The sequence below is a fragment of the Filicampus tigris genome, chromosome 8 (assembly GCF_054856515.1).
Source record: "Filicampus tigris isolate MCC_2025a chromosome 8, RoL_Ftig_1.0, whole genome shotgun sequence".
NCBI lineage: Eukaryota > Metazoa > Chordata > Actinopteri > Syngnathiformes > Syngnathidae > Filicampus > Filicampus tigris.
In genome coordinates, this window is record NC_141224.1 from 19,522,773 (window position 1) to 19,543,462 (window position 20,690).

General features: G+C 40.0%; 1 protein-coding gene across 4 annotated transcripts in view; it reads right to left on the reverse strand.

Moving 5' to 3' along the window:
- vps13b (vacuolar protein sorting 13 homolog B) overlaps nt 1–20,690 on the reverse strand; it is a 333,295-nt gene that overhangs the window by 145,149 nt on the left and 167,456 nt on the right. For 3 of the 4 annotated variants that reach the window (XM_086037277.1, XM_086037278.1, XM_086037280.1), the window contains 6 exons: nt 15,004–15,175; nt 12,040–12,154; nt 8,092–8,227; nt 5,500–5,769; nt 5,257–5,410; nt 5,066–5,177 (listed from right to left, as the gene is read on the reverse strand). In XM_086037277.1, the coding sequence (XP_085893403.1) occupies nt 5,066–5,177; nt 5,257–5,410; nt 5,500–5,769; nt 8,092–8,227; nt 12,040–12,154; nt 15,004–15,175 (959 nt within the window). Of the gene's footprint in view, nt 1–5,065; nt 5,178–5,256; nt 5,411–5,499; nt 5,770–8,091; nt 8,228–9,132; nt 9,200–12,039; nt 12,155–15,003; nt 15,176–20,690 lie in introns of all 4 variants that reach the window. The other variant, XM_086037279.1, reaches the window with a different exon arrangement.

Sequence of the window (20,690 nt, forward strand, 5' to 3'; positions counted from 1 at the left end):
ACAAAATATTAAACATTACATACAGTTTAATGTGCCTAAGAAGTACAGGGTGATGAGATAAACATCACCAATAATTATCTGGTCAGTATATAACAGTGGGAAAGTTTTGAAAGTAATTATAATGGGGTCATTGTTTCTATTATGTCACAAAAACCTGGCATTTGGAAGGGGTGCTTATACATTTGATATCATCATAAAAGGGTTTAACCAGGCAGTATTTCAACATGAAAAAAAGGACTGGCTTGCTGACCACACTATGCTGGGCTGGGGGTTAGTCTATCCTAAACTGGAAAGATAGGGAAAAGGAAAACACAAAGTCACATGGAGACATTAAGAGAAAAAAAAATAGTAAGACCATTTAGAGTGACCACACATGGAAAAATGGGCCAGTGAAATAAAATGTGGATAACCACTTTTTAAGGGAAAAAAAAGGGAAATGACAAACATCGTAAACGATGGGTGAGCATGAGCATGTCAAAGAAATAAGAACAATTGGAAGCGACAGTTAAATACACCTTTTAAATATCAACCTTCATGCAGGAGGGGAGAATGCAGAGTGGTAAACGAATAAGAAACATTAACTAATGTTAAGAAGACACAAGTTGTATAATACAGGCAATAAATGAAACTTACTGAACTTAGTTTGAGAGTACCATAAATTGCAGGAAACTAATATGGATTGAGAAGAAACAGCCAGGAGAAAAAGATGCAAAACTGATATGGAAAAGTAAAGGACAAAAATGAAGACTAAAATAACATCTACTGTATGTATGCAGTACACCATTTTGGCTTTGCTCTCCCTTACTAGTGACGCAGCAGCAGCAGCAGCCACAGTCTTCCCCTCTGTTACCATGGAAACGCAGACATGTGCACCAATCAAAACAAAATAACAAAACACATATTTTGAGGCACTGCGGGATGCTCCCTTGGTCTCTCTCAGACAGACCATGAGGTAACGGGTATGTGATGGAATCTAGAGCTGTGTCATTTATGAGTTGTCGGGAAATGTGCAGGATGGGGAAGACACAACTACATGCACAAATTCAGTACTCAACATAAATGCGTACACCCTAACATATTTGTAAGAAAGCCTTGGGTTTTCCTTGGCAAACCAATATTTTCTATGGAATACTATACGATAAAATATACTTCTTTTCACTGATGAGAGAGTTACAAATTTTATAATGTTACTTAAAATAGTGCTTATACAGGTAATACGGGTTTTACAATGGTGACAGTTTGCCCATCTAACAGATTAATTTAATTTCACAATTCTTTTTTCTAAAGACAAACAAATTGTCACCCATTATTATTATGGGTGTTCGCGCCCAAAACCTGAATGAAGAAAAAAAATGTACATAAGTGGGGAATAAAAGATTTTCAAAAGGGTCCAAACCACAAGAAAGTCAGGGTTGGGCGCATGCTGGACGTTCCTCGGACCTTTACTCATGCACAATTTTTCAAGACAGGAAAATGATTTCAGCTGTGTAAATTGACAGCGGCCTTGTAAGCTCAAGATGGATCGGGAAGAAAAAGGGGAAGCCTTGAGGCCTGTGTAATAATTCCTGCTAAGCAGAGAAGCCGCTGGGGACCTCTCCTCTTTTATGGAAACTCAATTCAACATCACGTGATCAAATGAAACTGTAAACTGCTACCAAATGAAGCGCATAGTGAATACCAATTTGGGCCAGCAGTCTTACAGACACAGGTTTATTTCGCCTTCTTTGGAGAGGCTGAAGTGAACTGAAAATGTTCAGCATGAAATGGAAGTTGGAGATAGCATTCGTGGACCCTCATCTAGATAGGCTCTGTCAGAATGTTTACACCAGCTCTCTCCTCAGTCTTTGCCAGCCTCTTGTCTCTCAGGGTGGCATTAAAATCAAACCCTGTGTTAGACATTCTAACCAATTTCATGTGCAGGAGACAATAACACCATAGCTGTAGCTCGGATTAGTCATTCAGTTATGTCAACGGATGTAATTAGAGGTGCGCTTTATACGGAGTTACAGCAAATGGCTACTGGCACATATTGTGCCGTTTGCAGCCACATATGGTTATAGTTTGTAAACACGCACGTTTACATGATCACAGCCCATGGACTGTGACTTACTTTACACGACTTGGGGGTTCAAATTCAGCATGATTCAGCACAAACAAACCACATGCATTCGTGGTAATGAAACATCAACAATCATATGGAATTGATGTTCACACGTGACCAAGGAAGGTAGTGAGGAAGATAACGCCTGGTTAGGACAAGAAAAATATTCACCCAAAGTAGTTTGACATAATTCCTGGGTTCCAAACCGAAAGGGAAGTGGTGACTCCAAATGTGGTTTGTTTGCACACACGCATGCTTACTGGTCGTGGTATTGGGAAGAGTTGGGTGCAAACATGAATCTGTATGTGGTGCACACGTTACTTACAGTATGTGCACAACATTATGAGTGGTATGTGCACTTTACTGAGTGTATCATACATTGACTGGAGTGCATATGTTCAATATAGTGTGTACAGAGGTCAGGGCGGAGATTTGCATGAGTCCATCATTCTCTTTGCGGCGATGTGGCTACACAGTCACAGAGCCTAAAACTACCAGAAGCAGACCTTTTCAGGCCAATATAGGGTGAAATTGCAAGGCTGTTTTTTTCCTCACCAGTTTACTTCCATGTTTACAAGATCATCAGTCATCATTTGACAAGATAACAACATGGTCAACACATTTCTGTGGAACCAAAGTATATGCCAAACAAACATTCATGGTAAACATAAAACATACATCGCCCCTTGCGAAAATTGGCTGAGCAAAAAAAGACGGAACTTGACAAAAGTCAGTAAAAACAGTAGTTATGGTAACTGATCAATACCATGCGTGCAACTTCTCAATATCTGTTGCAGGTTGGCATGCATGCCCCTGAGCTCAGAAAAACTCTGCCTGCCTGCTGCTTGCATTTTCCCTTTTTAAGACATTCCCGCTGGCTGAAGCAAGTGTTGTCATCCATCCTTTTTTTCCTCCACAATACGTCGTGTGTCAGCACACATCTTATTTGCAGCTGCACAAAGCATTAGGCATCACTTTTATCCCCCCATTACATATGTTTGCCAGCAACATATCTGCCCATTCAAACAAATGCTTTTTCAGACACAATGTGGGGCTGTGGTTTCCAGGCAGCTGTGACACAATCCAGATACTCAACGCTGCCTATAGCAGGGAAATATGTTCTCTCCCGAGATATTCCCTTTAGAAGTTCAGATTTTCCCGGCCTAGCAGCTTTCAGCCATATGAGTCTTTTGTTTGAGCTGGCAGACGCTGAAGACCCTAAAGATGTCATTCAATGTGTTTTGCCACTGCTGATGCAGCTTAACTGTTATGTGTATTGTGAAATATATAACTGAGGGGAAGCACTAACAACAGGTTACACTCTTTATCACAAAACTTTTCAATCAATCAGCCACACTAAGGCTGCTGGACTTTAATTCAAGTATGACATCAGTGTTTCTGCTGTACATTGTAATAAATCAACAAGCAGCTCATAGAAGACTTTTCTCAAATACAAACCCCAATTCCGATGAATTTGGAACATTGAGTAAAATGTAAACAATGATTTCCAAATCATTCTCAACCTATAGTCAATTAAATACACCATAAAGACAAGATATTTAATGTTCAAACTGTTGTTATTTGTTGGCATATATTCTCTCAATTTTGTATTTGATGCCTGAGACATGTTCCAAAAAACCTGGGACAGGGGTAACAAAAGACAGTGGAAGTTGGTGAATGCTTAAAAAGCACCTGTTTGGAACATTCCGTAGGTGAGCAGGTTAATTGGCAACAGGTGAGTGTCATGACTGGGTTCAAAGAGCATCCCCAAAAGACTCAGTTGTTCACAAGAAAGGATGGGGCGAGTTTCACCACTTTGTGAATATCTACATGAGCACATAGTCCAACAGTTTAAGAAGAATGTTTGTCACAAGAATTGCAAGCAATTTAGGGATTTCATCATTTACGGTCTATAATATCATCTAAAGATTCAGAGAACCAGGAGACTTTTCATCACGTAAGAGGCAAGTCCGGAAACCAACAGTGAATGCCCGTGACCTTCAATCCCTCATGTGACACTGCATTAAAAACATAGTGTAAAGGATACTGCCACATGGGTTCACTTCAGAAAACCCTTGTCAGTTAACACAGTTCATCATTACATCTACAAATGCAAGTTAAAATTTTGCTATGCAAAATGAAAGCGATATATCAACAACATCCAGAAACGTAGACTCCATCTCTGGGTCCGAGCTCCTCTAACACGGACCGACACAAAAGTGTGGTCTGATGAGTCCACATTTTAAATTGTTTTGGGAAATTATGGACATCCTGTCCTCCGGGCCAAAGAGGGATTGTTTGCATTGATTGTTAGGAGTGCAAAGTTCAAAAGTCAGCATCTGTGATGATATGGGTAACTTGCACATCTTTGAAGGCAACATTAATGCTGAAATGTACATACAGGTGTTGGAGCAACATATGCTGCCATCCAAGCAATGTCTTTTTCAGCTTATTACAGAAAGACAACACCAAGCCACATTCTGCAGAGTGGCTTTGAAATAAAAGAGTGTGAGTATTAGACTGGCCTGCCAGCAGCCCAGACCTGTCTCCTAATGAGAATGTTAGTGCATTATGAAGCACAAAACACAACAAAAGAGATGTTGAGCAACAGAAGTTGTACATCAAGCAAGAATGGGACATTTTACCTACAATGCTACAAATAGTGTCCTCACTTCCCAAACAGAAGTGTTGTTGAAAGGAAAGGTGATATGACACCGTGGTAAACATGCCCCTGCCCCATCTTTCTTTTGGAATGTTACAAAATCAAATTGAGTAAATATTTTAATGGAAAAAAAAAGTTCATAAGAAGTCTGAACTTTAAATATATTGTCTTTGTATTTAATTACATATAGATTGAAAAGGATTTCAAATTTTATTACATTTTGATTTACACAACATCACATCTTCATTAGAATTGGGATTTGTATCTTAGATTATTTTGGAGGGAAAAACAGGCCCACTTACTGGTAGAGGTCTTTGCGTAGCACTGTGCGGGTAAGGGGGTTATCAGCCTGAGGAGCCATGCTAAGGGAACCCAACTTTAATACCAAGGTGTCTTCTTTATTTGTATGCAGATCTGTTGAAACAGAATTAAGCGCTATAAATGTCTTCTGAAGTATCCAAAATTAGCGTGTCTTCAAATTACTCTTTTGTACCTAGTGTAGTTTTGCCAGGTGCTCTAGGGCAGAATACCCTGATCAAATTGGTGTTGATGTAGATGAGAGGCAAACACCGAGAGGTCAATGTGTGGCTCCTCGTTGGCTGTCCTGCTGACTTTCCACGGTCTTTGTAGCGCCTTGGTACTGTTGTCTAACAATTTGGGAGGATTCAAAAGATCGTCAACATCATTTTGAAGGAGCGATAGATGTTTTAAACTTGAACATTCAACTATTTCCTACCTGAAATATTCCAACTACGGTAGTTAACAAAGGACAGAACAGCACAACATCAAACGGCTGAGCTGTCAGAAGGATTTCTCTCAGGTACTGCGGTGAACCATCTGCTAGTGGATCAGCAGTAATGCGCTGACCGGCTGTAGTTGCACTGCGTGATGGCCGCTCAGGCCGTGAGGTAAGTTTATGACGAACATTTTTGGTGACAGCCTGTGTGTAGGTAATGGACAAGAATCCGTGTTGCTGGTGAGAGCCTTCCAAGACCTTGGCTGCCGTCTGGCCAGTGGGGAGAGAGGGGTGGGGGATTATTGCAACAGGATTGGAATCATGTCTACCTAAATACAGTACAACCAAAAGTAACTAAATGCATTAAGATCATAGACTACAACAAAAATGGACAATACATGTTTTAAACATTGAACTACATAATCTGTACCAGTCTAATACAATTTTATAATAAGAAAATGCCAATTAGGATAGAAACTTTGGCTATGATGCTACAGTGTATTTGGAAAGTATTCACAACATTTCATTTTTTACTTCACAATTGTTGGCTATGATGCTACAGTGTATTTGGAAAGTATTCACAACATTTCATTTTTTACTTCACAATTGTGTTGCAGCCTGATCCCTTAATTTGTTGGGGTACATGTAATAAGAATAAAAAGTAAGACATTGCATGTACATGGGTATTCACAGCCTTTGCTTAGTACTTGTTGATGCACCTTTAGCAGTACACACAGCCTCAAATTTTTTTTAATATGATGCCACAAGCTTGGCACACTTATCTTTGATCTTTAGGCAGGTTTGCCTATTGCTCTTTGCAGCACCTCTCAAATACCAGCAGTTTGGATGAGAAGTGTCGGTGCACAGCCACTTTCATATCTCTCCAGAGACGTTTGATCAGATTCAAGTCTAGGCTCTAGCTGGGCCACTCATAGGACATTCATAGAGTTGTTCGGAAGCCAGTCCTTTGTTATCTTGGTTGTGTGCTTAGGGTTATTGTCCTGTTGAAAGGTAGACCTTTGCCCCAGTCTGAGGTCCTGAGCACTCTGAAGCAGGCTTTCATCCAGAATGTCTCTGTGCATTGTTGCATTCATCTGTCCCTTAATGCTGACTAGTGTCCCAGTTCCTACCACTGAAAAACATCCCCCACAGATCCCAACACCTTCACTGTAGTGATAGCATTGGTCAGGTGATAAGCAGTGCCTGGCTTCCTCCAAAATTGATGCCTGGCATTCACACTAGAGTTCAATCTTTGTCCCATCAGACCACAGAATTGTCTTTCTCATGGTCTGAGAGTCCTTCAGATGCCTTTTTAGCAAATTTCAAGCAGGCTGCCATGTGCCCTTTACCAAGAAGTGGATTCCATCTGGCCACTGGACCATACAAGCTTGATTGGTGGAGTGCTGCATAGATGGTTTTCCTTCTGGAGCATTCTCCTCCCTCCACAGAGGATCACCTCCCTGTCTAAGGCAATTCTGCCCTAATTGATCAGTTTAGACGGGCAGCCAGCTCAAACAAGAGTCCTGGTGATTCGCAACTTCCTCCATTCGAGGATGATGGAGGCCATTGTGCTCATTGGAACCCTCAAAGCAGCAACATTGTTTTTGACCCTATCCTTATTTGTGCCTCGAGACAATCTATCTCAGAAGTCTACAGACAATTCCTCTGACATCATGCTTAGTTTGTACTCCAACATGCATTATCACCTGTGGGATCTTAGATGGAAAAGTGTGTGCCTGTCCAAATCATGTCCAATCAAGTGGATTTACCACAGTTGGACTCCAACTAAACTGTAGGAATCTCTGAAGGATGATCAGTGGAAAAATGATCCACCTGAACACAATTTCGAGCTTTGCGGCAAAGACTGTGAAAATTAATGTACTTGTTGTTTCAGGTTTTTAATTTGAATAAATTAGCAAAATTATTTTTATAAATCACGTTGTCATTATGAATTGTTGTGCGGAGAACTTTGAGGGGAAAATGAATTTATTACATTTTGGAATAAGGCTGTAAGATAACAAAATGTGGAAACAGTGAGGCGCTGTGAATACTTTCCAGAGGCACTGTATGTGGTCTCGTGGAGAATAATCTAAAACATTATTTGAGATAACATATGTGGAATCAGAAAATCGACTTTGTTGTGAAACTGTGTGCAATTGTACAGTAATGTAAATATACTCCTATTCAAGACAACAACTTTGCTTAAACGCCTAAAAGTGTCTTCAAAAACATAGTGACAGTTGACTTGATATATGTGGAACTAATCTTGAATCACTGTGTAATTCCAAATTTGAAAGAAAAAAAATAGCATGAAAACATTCAATTACGTGTTGTGTTCTGCAAAAATTGAAGCAAACAAACTTACATTCCTCAGAGTGCCATATCATCTCAAGAGTTATAGCTCTTTAGAATAATATGTGACTGATTTGAATTAAGTGGAAGTGCTTGGAATACACTTTATAGCTGGCAAGTTTCAAAGAAAATTCTCAAAGCACTGCTTGCCAAAACATCTCTGAGGAATGCACAGAACCTAAGCCACTACAGATGAAGCATAGGAGAGAAAGCTACAAAGCAGAGGATCCATATTCTTACAGGAGGGAAAAAGCCAGAGAATTGGTTGAAAGAATCTTGCTTGCTGACCGGTCGAACCAACACAGTGCGCCTGTTCAGCTTGTCAGTGCAAGAGAGGACCACTCCTCCACAGCTCTGCGGAACACCCTCCTCCATACTGGAGGTCAAGAAAGAGACAATAGGTGTACAAGGGGACAGAAGAGAGCACAAGAGGCAGGAAATGTAAGTGTGCGTGATCGGAAAGAAACACAGCAAACAATATTACAGAGATGCCAACTCAAGTTCATTGAAGTTCATTGTATTGTGTCCTTTAAATAATTGGAGAAAGCACGATTTAATCAGTAAAACCAAGGGAAACGGTGCCATCTTGAACCAGCAGAAATACTGTGTTATGGTCATATACTATAACTGAAAATGAATATAATGCCATCACAAAATGAATGCAATTGTAAAATCTGGATTTGGGGGGTAGTAAATTACCTTCAATTCATGATACATATGTATGGATAATGGCTATGACTGTTATTTACAAAAATATTTCTAGATATAGAATATCGTCGCTGTCATGTGAAAAACATCTCAATTTTTTTCAATTTTCGTATTTTTACGTGGATGGTGTTTCCGCGTTACAGACATCGCATTAGCTTGAAAATGAAAAAAAAAAAAATCAAAAATTGGACATTAGTGTTTTTCACAGGATAGCGACGATATGTTACCAGTATAAGACCATCTAACAGTATTAGTTTGAATCAACAAGAAAATGGAGGCCCATGTCACCAGATTCCATCCACATGATTACGACGACAATCAGAACCACTGGAGAGACAGGGGATGCCACAGTCTTCAGTTCATGTCAGACTGCTCTTGTATAATTCATTTTTTAGGGTGTATCTCAATGCAACATGTTTGGGTACACTGAGTCACAGCCAGAATCATGATGTCTTTTCCTGTCTGTCCGGCATGAACAGTTAAAAAGAACTCTTGATTAACAGCAATAGAGTGGCAGAGAGACATTATAAGGAGGCCTAGTGCTGGCTGCTCTGGGACAGGCAGAGGCCTCACCACAGCTGTCTCCTTGCACTGCAGAAGGAGTCCTTCAAAAAGGCCAGAGTGCCAGCCTTGACCTGGCCTGGAGACACACACCACACATTGCTCAGTTTTAATGGGGCATTTGGAATTAATTACACGGCTGTGACACAGTTTCATAATATCTCGTTAAAGGGAGAGCTTAGAAACTATTTTATGGATAAGTAAATCACAGCGCGAGGTGTGCAGGTATATATCATTTCAACCGGGTTAGCATTTTAACAGCAACGGTCCTCAAAGGCATTAATGGAGACAAGATAAACAAGTGATATGGAACCCAGATATTCCTTCTGGCATTCAACTATTGTTGTGGCACACAGAAACAGAGAGCACCTGAAAAGGAAACAAAAATAAACAGTGAAGTCATTAACATTCAGGAAAGATATTCATCTCATTTGATCCATTTGGTATAGCAATAAGGATTGCTCTATTCAAACCAGGTGGCCTGGTTTGTATGTGAACACATTTGCTAGGGTGGCAAAGATGAATGAGTCCCTTCTATGACTGACTATTAAATACATACCTCACAGCTCTTGATTTTTGCATAATGCGTATCTGCATTATTGCAGTAATAACTGAGAAATTGCATGCATGTTGAGCGATTCTGTCACGCAGCCAAAATGCCCCCTTCCCCGCAGCCGAAAAAAAAGGATTAAACATTTGAATACTGGTTATAGATTACAGCATATCATTATACAATAATATATCAATATAGAGTCACGCACAAGTCCTCCTAGGGACTTTGAACCATATAGTCATTAGCACAGCAAAGTGCTCAAAGGCAATACGATGAACACGTCATTACTTTTCTAGCCATATTAGACAGACTGCACTGCTATTCATCATTATAAAAATGAGCTGAAGAAGAGAGCCATATTTTGCTTATCTTTTAGCAGTCACAAAATGTTTTCATTGAAAAACGTGTTGGTATGAATACCTTTTAAACATTGCTTTACTGTATTCCCTAAAGCCGCTCTGTGCCGTAAAATAAATGTGTCCCAAAACGACACGTTAATGTTGCTATTATTCTGAAGGGCCTCTCTGTCTGTCTGTCTGTCTGTCTGTCTGTCTGTTCTCACTCCCTCCTCTACTCCTCTGTTCTTCTCGACGTTTAATTAAAATTGGGCTTTATGAATATATGTACCTCTAACACTAGACTGACCTAACTATTTTTACTGTTTTCCAGCAGTGAGACATCAAGAGCCAGATGAGACATTTTTTTGTGTCAGGTTTAATTTAAACCAACCCACTGCACACAAATAAACTGGGCTGGGTGCAGGAATACCAAACAATTATCTGTTCCGAATGATGAATATGGACTCCCATCCCAGCGGGCTCTCTTGTATATGTGGATGATAGAGATTACAGTGGGCAAGGAGCCCAGAGAGCCTCCACTGTGTCCTAAGCAAACATTGATGTTACCTGGCTTACATTGTGGAGCGCTGCTTCCTGCCAAAACTCTGGTCAGTTTAAAGGGTGTTTATTAATGTGCATTGAACAGAAATAACTGGAAAATGTTAAAATGGAACTATTATCTTCTTGCGAAAGCATGTATCTCTACTAAAAGATTGAACTTGGTCCAATCTTTGTGGCAACTGGGCACACACCTGCGGAGAGAGGTAAGATTATATAATCACCCATGACACCTTAACACTGGGAAAACTACTTCTCACCACTGACACTGTCCTGGCTTGGTGTGGTGGAGCAAACTTAATGGAACACATTTTGCCCGGTGGAATCAAACTCAAATGACCACAGGGGGAAAAAAAACAAAAAAAAAAAAAACAGGGAGGTCTACTCAAGTCTGATGTTTACGTTTAAAGCCAAGTCAGTTGTTTCAATCCCTCTCCGGCCAGTAAGTAACACATAAGACTATTACAAACCAAATTGGAACCAGCTAAGGTGATTTCAAAATCTGGCAAATCAGAATCCTTTTCTGTTATCATTTTGGTGGTTCACGCACTCATTGCAAATGACAGGCTACAATGTGGACTCAATGCAAGGAGGTTCCATCCCCACTTCACTGTCTGGCTCGATGAGAGAAGGAGGCACTTAAAGCCAAGAACATATTTACACAGGCATGTAAGCACACTGAACTGGAAACACACACACAAACACATTATAGTCTATGGGATCCAAGAAGCTGGGTTTGTTATCTTCTTAGACGAAGGCAGGGGGAATTGCCTCCTGCTAAGTGGACCTCAGGCACGTACTGTACATAGTGGGCACTCTTGAATTACTGAGACTAACAACAATATAAATGTGATTAGGACGAGCAGGAAAAACTCAAGGAGAAAGAGACTGGAAACATGCAAATGTGGAAAGAAAAACAGCAATTACAAAAATACTGTAATTTAGTCCCAGTTTCAGCTTTGTGTGCTTTGATAATTTCTGTGGAGAAGTTAAATCATAGAATTCCAAATGCAACTTGACTTGGAGAAAGATTACTATATATTAGGATGTCATGGAACAACGCCAAGCGGTTTTCCTCCAGTGTGTTAATGTTTCTATGAATCAATTCAGACACCACAGGCGCAAATAAAATGACTGATGGCCTAACTGAACTCATCTGCTCTGTGAGTCAGACTTGGGCCAGCCCAAAGCAGAGTCAAATCATCCATCCAATATTTTGGTCTCAAGCTGTCTGGAAAGACGATGACGCTGGGGTGATAATCCCAAAAGTCCCCCTCACGAAGGTGGAACGGGAACAGAAAAGTGTTATTGGCATTGGTGCGAAAGTGTGTGTGTGTGCGTGCGTGTTGCGGGGGTGTTATTTTTATTACTTGGGTTTGAAGTGCTGCTGGTTACTTTCTCCATGAATATACTGTACATGTACAGTGCTAGATTCTGTGTGTACATGTTTGTTTGCTAACAATACTCTACCTGCATCTGTAGTGGTCAATGTTGAAACTGACGACTTTACATTTGATCTTAGTGTATACATCCTGGATATCAACTGAGGCACTCAAGTCTTCCAGTTCACTGACCACGCAGACTTCTGTTGGGAAACCGGGAAAAAAAAAAAAAAAAAAAGTATTGTTTTTCATATTTTCACATGACATTTGTAAGTGCTGACATACATGCATTACAAATGCTTGGCTGCGCATGAATCCTTAAGATGGAACACTGCTAATGATGGGAGAGGCTCTCATAGTTTTTGTTTCAATGGTCATACTTTCACGCTGGCAGAAAGAGCCACATTGGAAAACGAGAGAATGAGTAAGAAGGCGAAATGACTTGAGTACACAGTACAACCTCAGCTTGCCAAAATGAGGAATGTGCATGTCACCCAACACCGATTGTTCATAAAGACTCTGCATTTATACTGACATACTGTACATATACTAAGTGCATTCCTCACTGCATCTTGTGTGAAAACCAAACTACCTACCACAGGCAAAAATGAGTTTCACGGTCAACAAACTGATTAAGATTGGAGTAAAGCAAGCCTGTGAGCTGAGCAGATCCTTGTCATTGTTTCCACTGAAAAGGTCCCACAGTCAAGAGTGGCTTGGGAAAATGGACTTCAAGCATGTTGTTGCTATTGCCTTGTGGGGATTTTGAGAAACACAGAAGTTCCTAGTGGGTTGTTACATTGAAAAAACAAGACTTGTCAGCTTTATTGTGCATATTTTGTGGAAAGAACGCGCCCGAGTTGACACAAGCAGTCATCAGCAGCTCAGACTCCAAACGTGGTCTGATATGGACGAATGTCTTTGCTCAGCGCATGCTGCAATCTACTTCTCTGAAGAAGGAATTTGGCTAATTGATTTTGCTTTGAAGTGGAGCTAGTGGAGAATCTGATTTTATGGGGAACCCATCCTTGTTACCCACAGAAAAACGTGCCAAGGTCTAGTCAGTAAACACGAAAGCAACCACCCTGCTATATAAACTCGGCAGATGAAGCCGCAAACCTTCGGCACCATTAATGTAAACCCTGCGCTTTGCTGTGCTGGCAAATGTTAATTCATTTAAAATGGACAGTCCCATGACAGAAATTCACCATCATCAACACGTACATAGAGGTACTGTACATTATGTACAGGTATCTGTGTGCTTCAAAGGTGTTACGGTACAGCATTTTTTTAAGGGTTCAGCAATGTTAGAAAATGTTTGTGTTTGTTTGTTGATAACGTGTTTTGGGATTATAGTCTGTAGTACATTTATGTTTCTAAATATTACTATAGACAATTCTAATCACCTTTAATTAGAGTTATTTATTCGCTGAAATTTGTTATTCGCCGTCGGATTCTGTCTGCATCCCCCATGAATAGCGGGGATCCACTGTATTTTCATTGTGATAACTTAGGCAGCTAGTGAATGTCAGCACCACATTCACTTTAGAAAAGGTTGCGTGAACTCAATACTTCGGGCCTCAATTACAGGATGGCAACTATTACCTTCATTTTGAGGATTTCTCTTTCCCATGAAATGTTATGGATGGTAGTGTTTCCCTCTAATTAGTATCACAAGTTTGAGAACGAAACATAATAGTGGTACAATCGTTGGAGTGTCCAATGTGTCCAAATTATGATACCCTTTCCAAAATATGTGACATTTTTTGCTTTAATCTAAAATCAAGAGATTTTTTTTTCATGGGGAAAAAATAAACAAAATGTCCAGATGGCTGAGAGAAGCGTCCAAAAAACATGTACTTCCTCCATGTAATGGACCACTCATCTGAATTCGGTAAAGAATAAAAAACTCTGAGAAATCAAGGGCAAATGGCTTTTGAACTTTACCAAAACACAAAATGCTAATAGCCTTGTACACTGAACGTAATATTTTGAACTATTCATTGACCCGGGTTTAATTTCTCTGAACTGAGGTAGATTGATGCATGCTACGAGGCTTGGTCACTTGACCAAACCCAGAAAAAAGGTGAGCTGTGATGGTCGCAATGCAAATCCAAAGGAAGTTTGACGTCAATTTCAATCAACAGAAAAGGGCGGTAGAATGCTAAAATACCTGCCCCCTGTGATGAAAATGGATGGACTAAACTGTTATTCCATGACCACAATAATAATCAGAATGTTATCTTTAGACCAGTGGGGGCACATAGAACACATTATTGCAGATATTTTTGGGCTTAGTTCCCCTTTACACACTGTGGCCAGGTCCCCCTGACATTGTCCTGTTTGAAGCCTCATCTCATTCCACCAGAAAGCAGAAGATGATTTTTTTTTTTGCATATGTTCAATAAGTGTCATTTGTTGTGTTTTTTTTTTTTATTCATATACTGCTGAATAATGAAATGTGACAAACATGGTTGCCCTCGGACAGTGACACTGTTGACATTAGTCAGTGGATCTAGCTGGAAATAAACCCAGATTTCTGTTGTTGTGAACCAAGTGATACCTGATTTGAATGATTTATTATTTTTTTAAAGTCTCAGTCCCTCCTCAAAGTCCCCCCCCCCCCCAAATGTTATGTTGGCAATTAAACATTGCACATTTTCTTAATCTAGATGCTCAATGTTGGAGGCACCCATTGAAGGCAAATTAAGCCTTTCAGCAACACAATAAATTGAACACGAACATGACAGAGCTCATTTGGATTCATCACCCATTTATTTATGGTAAATGCATTTTCCATCAATGCTCTTCCGTCCCAGCTACTCCCCCTCTCCTTAACCTTCAAGAATTAAATGTTAAGACAGCTAATGGGTTACCTCTCGGTCCTACTACACAAATTTCTGGATCTCGTTTGTTTTTCAATATGCTTTGTATACTTTTTGAATATTGTTTGAACGTTTCAAAGATTTTAAAACTATACATTGTCTTATAGAATACAGAATATAATAGAATACAAACGGTAATAGTGCATATGACTTTGAAAAATACATACCTGTCTTTGTAACCGCTGGGTCAGGAGCAAACAGTTTTACAATAACCTTTGGTAACATCCACTGCATCCAAAGGCTGACTTTTCCACTAGTCCCTCCAATGCTGCTAGTTTTCTGCTCCAGGGTCACCGTGTCAGCAAATGGACCATCATCACCTCCTGGTACCGAATCACCCTAGGGAGAAAAGAAAGGTCAAGTTAAGAGGGTGGGCCCATGTTTATTTTAAAATGTGCAATGACTGTAAGTAAGTAACAAGACCCAAATGATGATTGCTATTGCATGAAGGAATAATAATTTAATTAAATAATTTCCGGGATACTTGTTTTAAGATTTTTTTTAAATGATATTTTATTTAATCACATATATCTGGATTTTCTTTTTCCCTGTCATCTCCCATCTCAGCACAGAGGTTGGTGAAGATCTGACGGTGATGGTAATGGGGATATTTTGTGTGCCCATGTATTTCTTGTGAGTAAATCTGTTTCCCAAACACATATTTGCATGACTGGAAAGTGAGAGACCTGCAAATAAACAATGTGGTAATTTGAAGCTCTAGAAATGTGGGATTTTCTTTTTTTTCCACAGCTTCTTCCATTGCTGCCTTGTAATGACAGATTATGTCATGGTTATTGAGCCTGGCTGTGGCTGGTGGGGGAGGTTATCAACCATCTCAATTAGAAACACCACAGCTGCTGGGATGATTACAGCGTCTTTAAGGGGATCCAGATGAGGAAACTATGTCCCCATTCCAAAGTTTGGGAAGGATAAGAGCAGAACACTAATTTGCAAATTGAATTTAATCGCACAGTTTGGAGTGGCTGACAACAAGGGCTCAGTGACAATCGTATTAAAAATATATATGGATCTCCGCTGGTTCAAAATCATATTCTACATTATAGTATATGGAGACCACAATACATTGATGAGAAACATCTGCCCCATTAAATATATTTGCTTTTTAAGAGAGAAAAAAAAGGTTTAGGCACGTTCTCAGAGTATACATTTTTCAAACTGATTAAAGACATCGATGAAGGTTTCAGACAAAAGTATGATCACATGCACCACTGAACGAGAAATAATAAACAATGCCAGGCATATTATTATCATTATTATTATTATTATCATCATTATTATCATCATCATCATTATTATTATCATTATTATTATTATTATTATTGTTATTATTATAGGGCATATAAATTACAGATAACATTACATAAAATCCATCAACACCATCCGGCCCATCAACAGCATGAATTTATATGATGCCAATGAATTACAGTATATCCTAAGACACACAGTTTTCACTTAATAATCTTTTTTATAAGTGAAATTTGTTCCAATCCAATGTCAAAGCACTGTTATTATACGTTTCCATGGAGAGAAACACGGTTGTTGTGTGTCAGTGTGCCTATGTAATAACAACGACTGGCAGCGAGTAACATGAGCCCCGCAGTAATGGTCCTCAGTCCGTCTCATAAGATATAATGTCAACTGCCATTTGGGGACTAATTATTGCTGAGCTGGAGTCAAAACATATCCCTCGGCGAGTGTACGTGTGTGTGTGTGTGCGGTTACAACTGTTTAGTTTACAGTTCTAGCCAGTCAGTGGGATTACACTGTAATGTCAAGAGTCCAAGTAGGAGCTGGCCGCTGGCAGTATGGGACTGACCACAGTGTAGTGAAGAGTTGTTATGCTGTAACATTGGACACCCAACAACAAAAAAAAAAGAACCCAGTGTTTTTACAAATCTTTGTGATGGTTGAAATGCCTTAAAATTATGGGTCTAGAAGTACATTTCTCGTTTCTAGGTCACGGTTCGACACAGTAAGGGAACAGATTGCAAACTATAGTGAACTAAGTGCTTAACTTTTGTGTAAACAGGAAAATAAATACGGGGAAAATGCTCATAGTAAAATCTGAAAAAAATTTAAGATTCTCAAAAAACAAAAATACAGTAACATAATACTAAATATTGTAAATGATATTTTCACCGCTTTAAAATGGCTAAAATTGTGTAAAAATGACAGCCGAAGTAGGTACGGACCATTAGAATCGATTAGTGAAAAAAAAGAATTTGACCATATTTGGACATAAAAGGTTTCCGGTGGACAGCGACGATATTTTTGTTAATATTGGATAATATATAACTAAAGGTACTTAAATATTTTGAGAAATGCACACAAGAGCAACATAAAAAGTGTGTGATGTTGTTTATAAAGAGTTAACAAGTTTAACATTCAAGAGCATGTCACTAGCCATGGAGTCCACGAGCCAGAGGCTGAGCTTTGTGGTATTTGTTTACGGTGTAGCGTGTGACTAGAGCATGAGGCAGTTACTGTATACTTAATGTCATTTTCCTAAAATGTCCTGTGTGGAAAATGACATTTTGAAAGCATGTAAACCCCTACTTTAAATTAAATTAAGCTGAGCAGTCAAAAGAACAATAAAAGAATGTATGCAACATTAAAGATGAAATAACATAATAGAACGACCCAAGGGTCACCAACAGTATGGTACAGTGATTTTCGTGGCCCCATAAGCACCATTTTTTTTTCGACAGCGGTGGAATGCAACTCATTTGGTGTGACACAACATCAACCTCTACCTCCTCAACACCCACCCGCATAAATCAGAGGGAGGACACTGACACTGCAACGGCCTCCCCCTCCCCGACCATCTCAGACATCAAGTCAGCGGTGAGCAAGCTGTCTCCACCCTGGCAAGGCAGCAGCAGGCCCATACAAAGTGTGTCCAAGAATGCTGAAGGCGTGAGCTGCTGAGCTGGGGGAGCCCTTCCAGCATGTTTTCAACATGAGTCTGCATCTGGGGAAGGTTCCAACCCTATGGAAGGCATCATGTCTCATCTCAGTCCCCAAGAGACAGAGGACTGCAGACCTGTGGCCCTGAGCTTAGACCTCAAAAGAAGACCCTAAAAAGAGTTCTGCTACCCTACCTCAGACGACAGGGTCAATACACCCTGCAGTTTGCCTAACAGGCAAATGTAGGCGCCCAAGATGTCATCCTTACTTCAGACCTGGCCCTCCTTGCTACTCTCCCAAGCTATTGTGACCATCAGATTCAGCACTTAGCGGATGCCAATACGCTTTGCCACACTTGCCCACCTTCTATCCACCTCCACGTACAACGAAAAGAAAGTTGACCAAAAGAAGCAAACCTTTCAAAAAAGACGGATGATGGATGGATGGGTGGGTGGACAGAAACAGTGGACGTAAAAAGTCTTGACACCCCTGTTCAAATTATGGTTTTCTTTTTGTTTTGTTTTTTAAATGAGACCAAGATGAATCAAACTTTTTCCACTATTGTGACCTGTACAAATCAATTAAAAGAAGTGAACACTTTGAGAGGTGAAGTAAAAATAAAAAAAATAATGAAAAAATGCGGACGGCACGGTGGTCGACTGGTTAGCAAGTCTGCCTCACAGTTCAGAGGTCGTGGGTTCGATCCCGGCTCCGGCCACCCTGTGTGGAGTTTGCATGTTCTCCCCGTGCCTGCGTGGGTTTCCTCCGGGTACTCCGGTTTCCTCCCACATTCCAAAAACATGCATGGTAAGTTGATTGGACTGTCTAAATTGCCCCTGGGTGTGATTGTGAGTGCGGATGTTTGTCTCTGTGTGCCCTGCGATTGGCTGGCAACCAATTCAGGGTGTCCCCCGCCTACTGCCCAAAGACAGCTGGGATAGGCTCCAGCACGCCCGCGACCCTTGTGAGGATAAGCGGTATGGATAATGAATGAATGAATGAAAAAATGCAATTGCGTGGCTGCACAAGTCTGCGCACCCTTTTATCACTCGGGATGTGGCTTTGATCAGAATTAACGAATCGTATTGAAATTCCTGTTAAATGGGAGTGAGCACACACCTGCCACCATTTAAAGTCTCTCTTATTAATCACAAATAAAGTTCAGATATTGTAGTAGGCTTTTATTGACCTTTTTTTCTTTCTAGCAGAAGCCTGGAGGCTTTGTGTTAACACTGACTTGCTTTTTGGAACTCTTCACAATTCCCTCCATCTTGATTAAGGTTCCAGCTGAAGCCATATGAGGAAAACCAGTCCAAACAGCATGACGCTGCCACCAGTATGCTTCATTGTAGGTATGGTTTTCATTTGGTGATGAGCAGTTTTGTGCAGTTACATGAGCATGCAAAATGTATACACCAGCCGAATTGTAGATGATGTTGGTTGACTGAAAATACTAATCGCTATCGCTAATGCTAATCACAATTACTAATCAATTACTAATCATTAGCATAGAGTAGTTTTGTTAGTGTCTATGAAAATGCATTTGTATGTAGTGCATATATTGATTGTATTTTCTGTTTTTTGTTGCAGTTTCACAACATAGGCAACTTCACTGCACACCTGGAATCTGTGGAGTTTTTTTTTTTTTTTAATGAATGTTTAACTGTTGGAATAAGCTTGCTTCCTCGACTAGCAAGGCCTTTACATTGAGTTTGTGGAATACGAGTTAAGCAGCAAAATCCACCTGTTTTTAGCCATCTCAGGGGACGGCTATTTTGTCACTTCTGTCGACTGAAAGTGTGAATTAACTCACATTCCACAAACGCAATATCAACCAGAATGCCATGCCAGTGAAGGCGCATAAAACTAATTGCAAATATGTTTTTGGGGTTGACTTCCCCTTTAAATCACTCCTCAAAATCATCTTATTCATTTTTTTTTATTTTATATAGGCCTATCCATCTTTACATAATGGTGTTTTAAATATCTTTAAAGCGCCTTTGATTACGTTGAAAAGTCAAAGATTTCTTCAACCCTAAAGAGGAATCAAATTGTCATAGCGATATCAACACATAGAACTAGGAAATTGCCTAGCCTTGTAAATTTCAAGTTGTTTTGTGACCATTGTGGGGTTTCCTTCCTTACTACACAGATAATGGAGAGGTAGATTAGATAAGACAAAAAAGAAAGACATAATAAAACCCCATTTGGTTCATGTTTAATCTGTTTAACTAAAATTACTCCTGCTCCACTCATCAAGGTGATAAAGAAAACATGAGGTGAGGCGGGTTCCTTCACATTCCTTAACTGCCAAGTTGGGGCCCCAGATAAACACACATATCCTCTTTTTCCCACACCTTCCAAAGTAGTATACAGTTTAATTTTGGGGCCTTTGGGCTATACAAGGACTGAGGATCCAAGTTTATTTTTTCTGTAGAGTTTGCCTTTGCTCATCAGAAAGTTCCAAACACTGGCAGACAACAGCAGGCTGTGAAGTGTCAGAGATTGAAAGAGGGAAGGACAGACAGTCAGGGGGTGGGATGCAGGATAATAATGAAAGTTTTTTTAAATGCACCTTTCAAGGCACACAAGGATATCACACAATTAAACAGTAAAATTAAGTTGAAAATATCTGAGAAACATGAATGTAAAGAAAAAACAAGATTAGACGCGGGCCAGTTTGAAACGCTAAAGAGGAAACGTTTGTGTTTGGCTTTGAACAGAGTCTGTATCGCACAGGTCAGGTGGTATTAGGTTCAGAGAAGGGTTGCAAAGTGACTGAATGCTCTGCTCCCACAAGATTTGAGGCGAGCAGGCGGCACATTGAGTTGGAGATGAGGATGTGACTCAGAGTGTATAAGAGGTGGTGGACATTTGTATAACATTGAACATGTATGTGAGGCAGAGCGGTCAAGTTATGGATGCC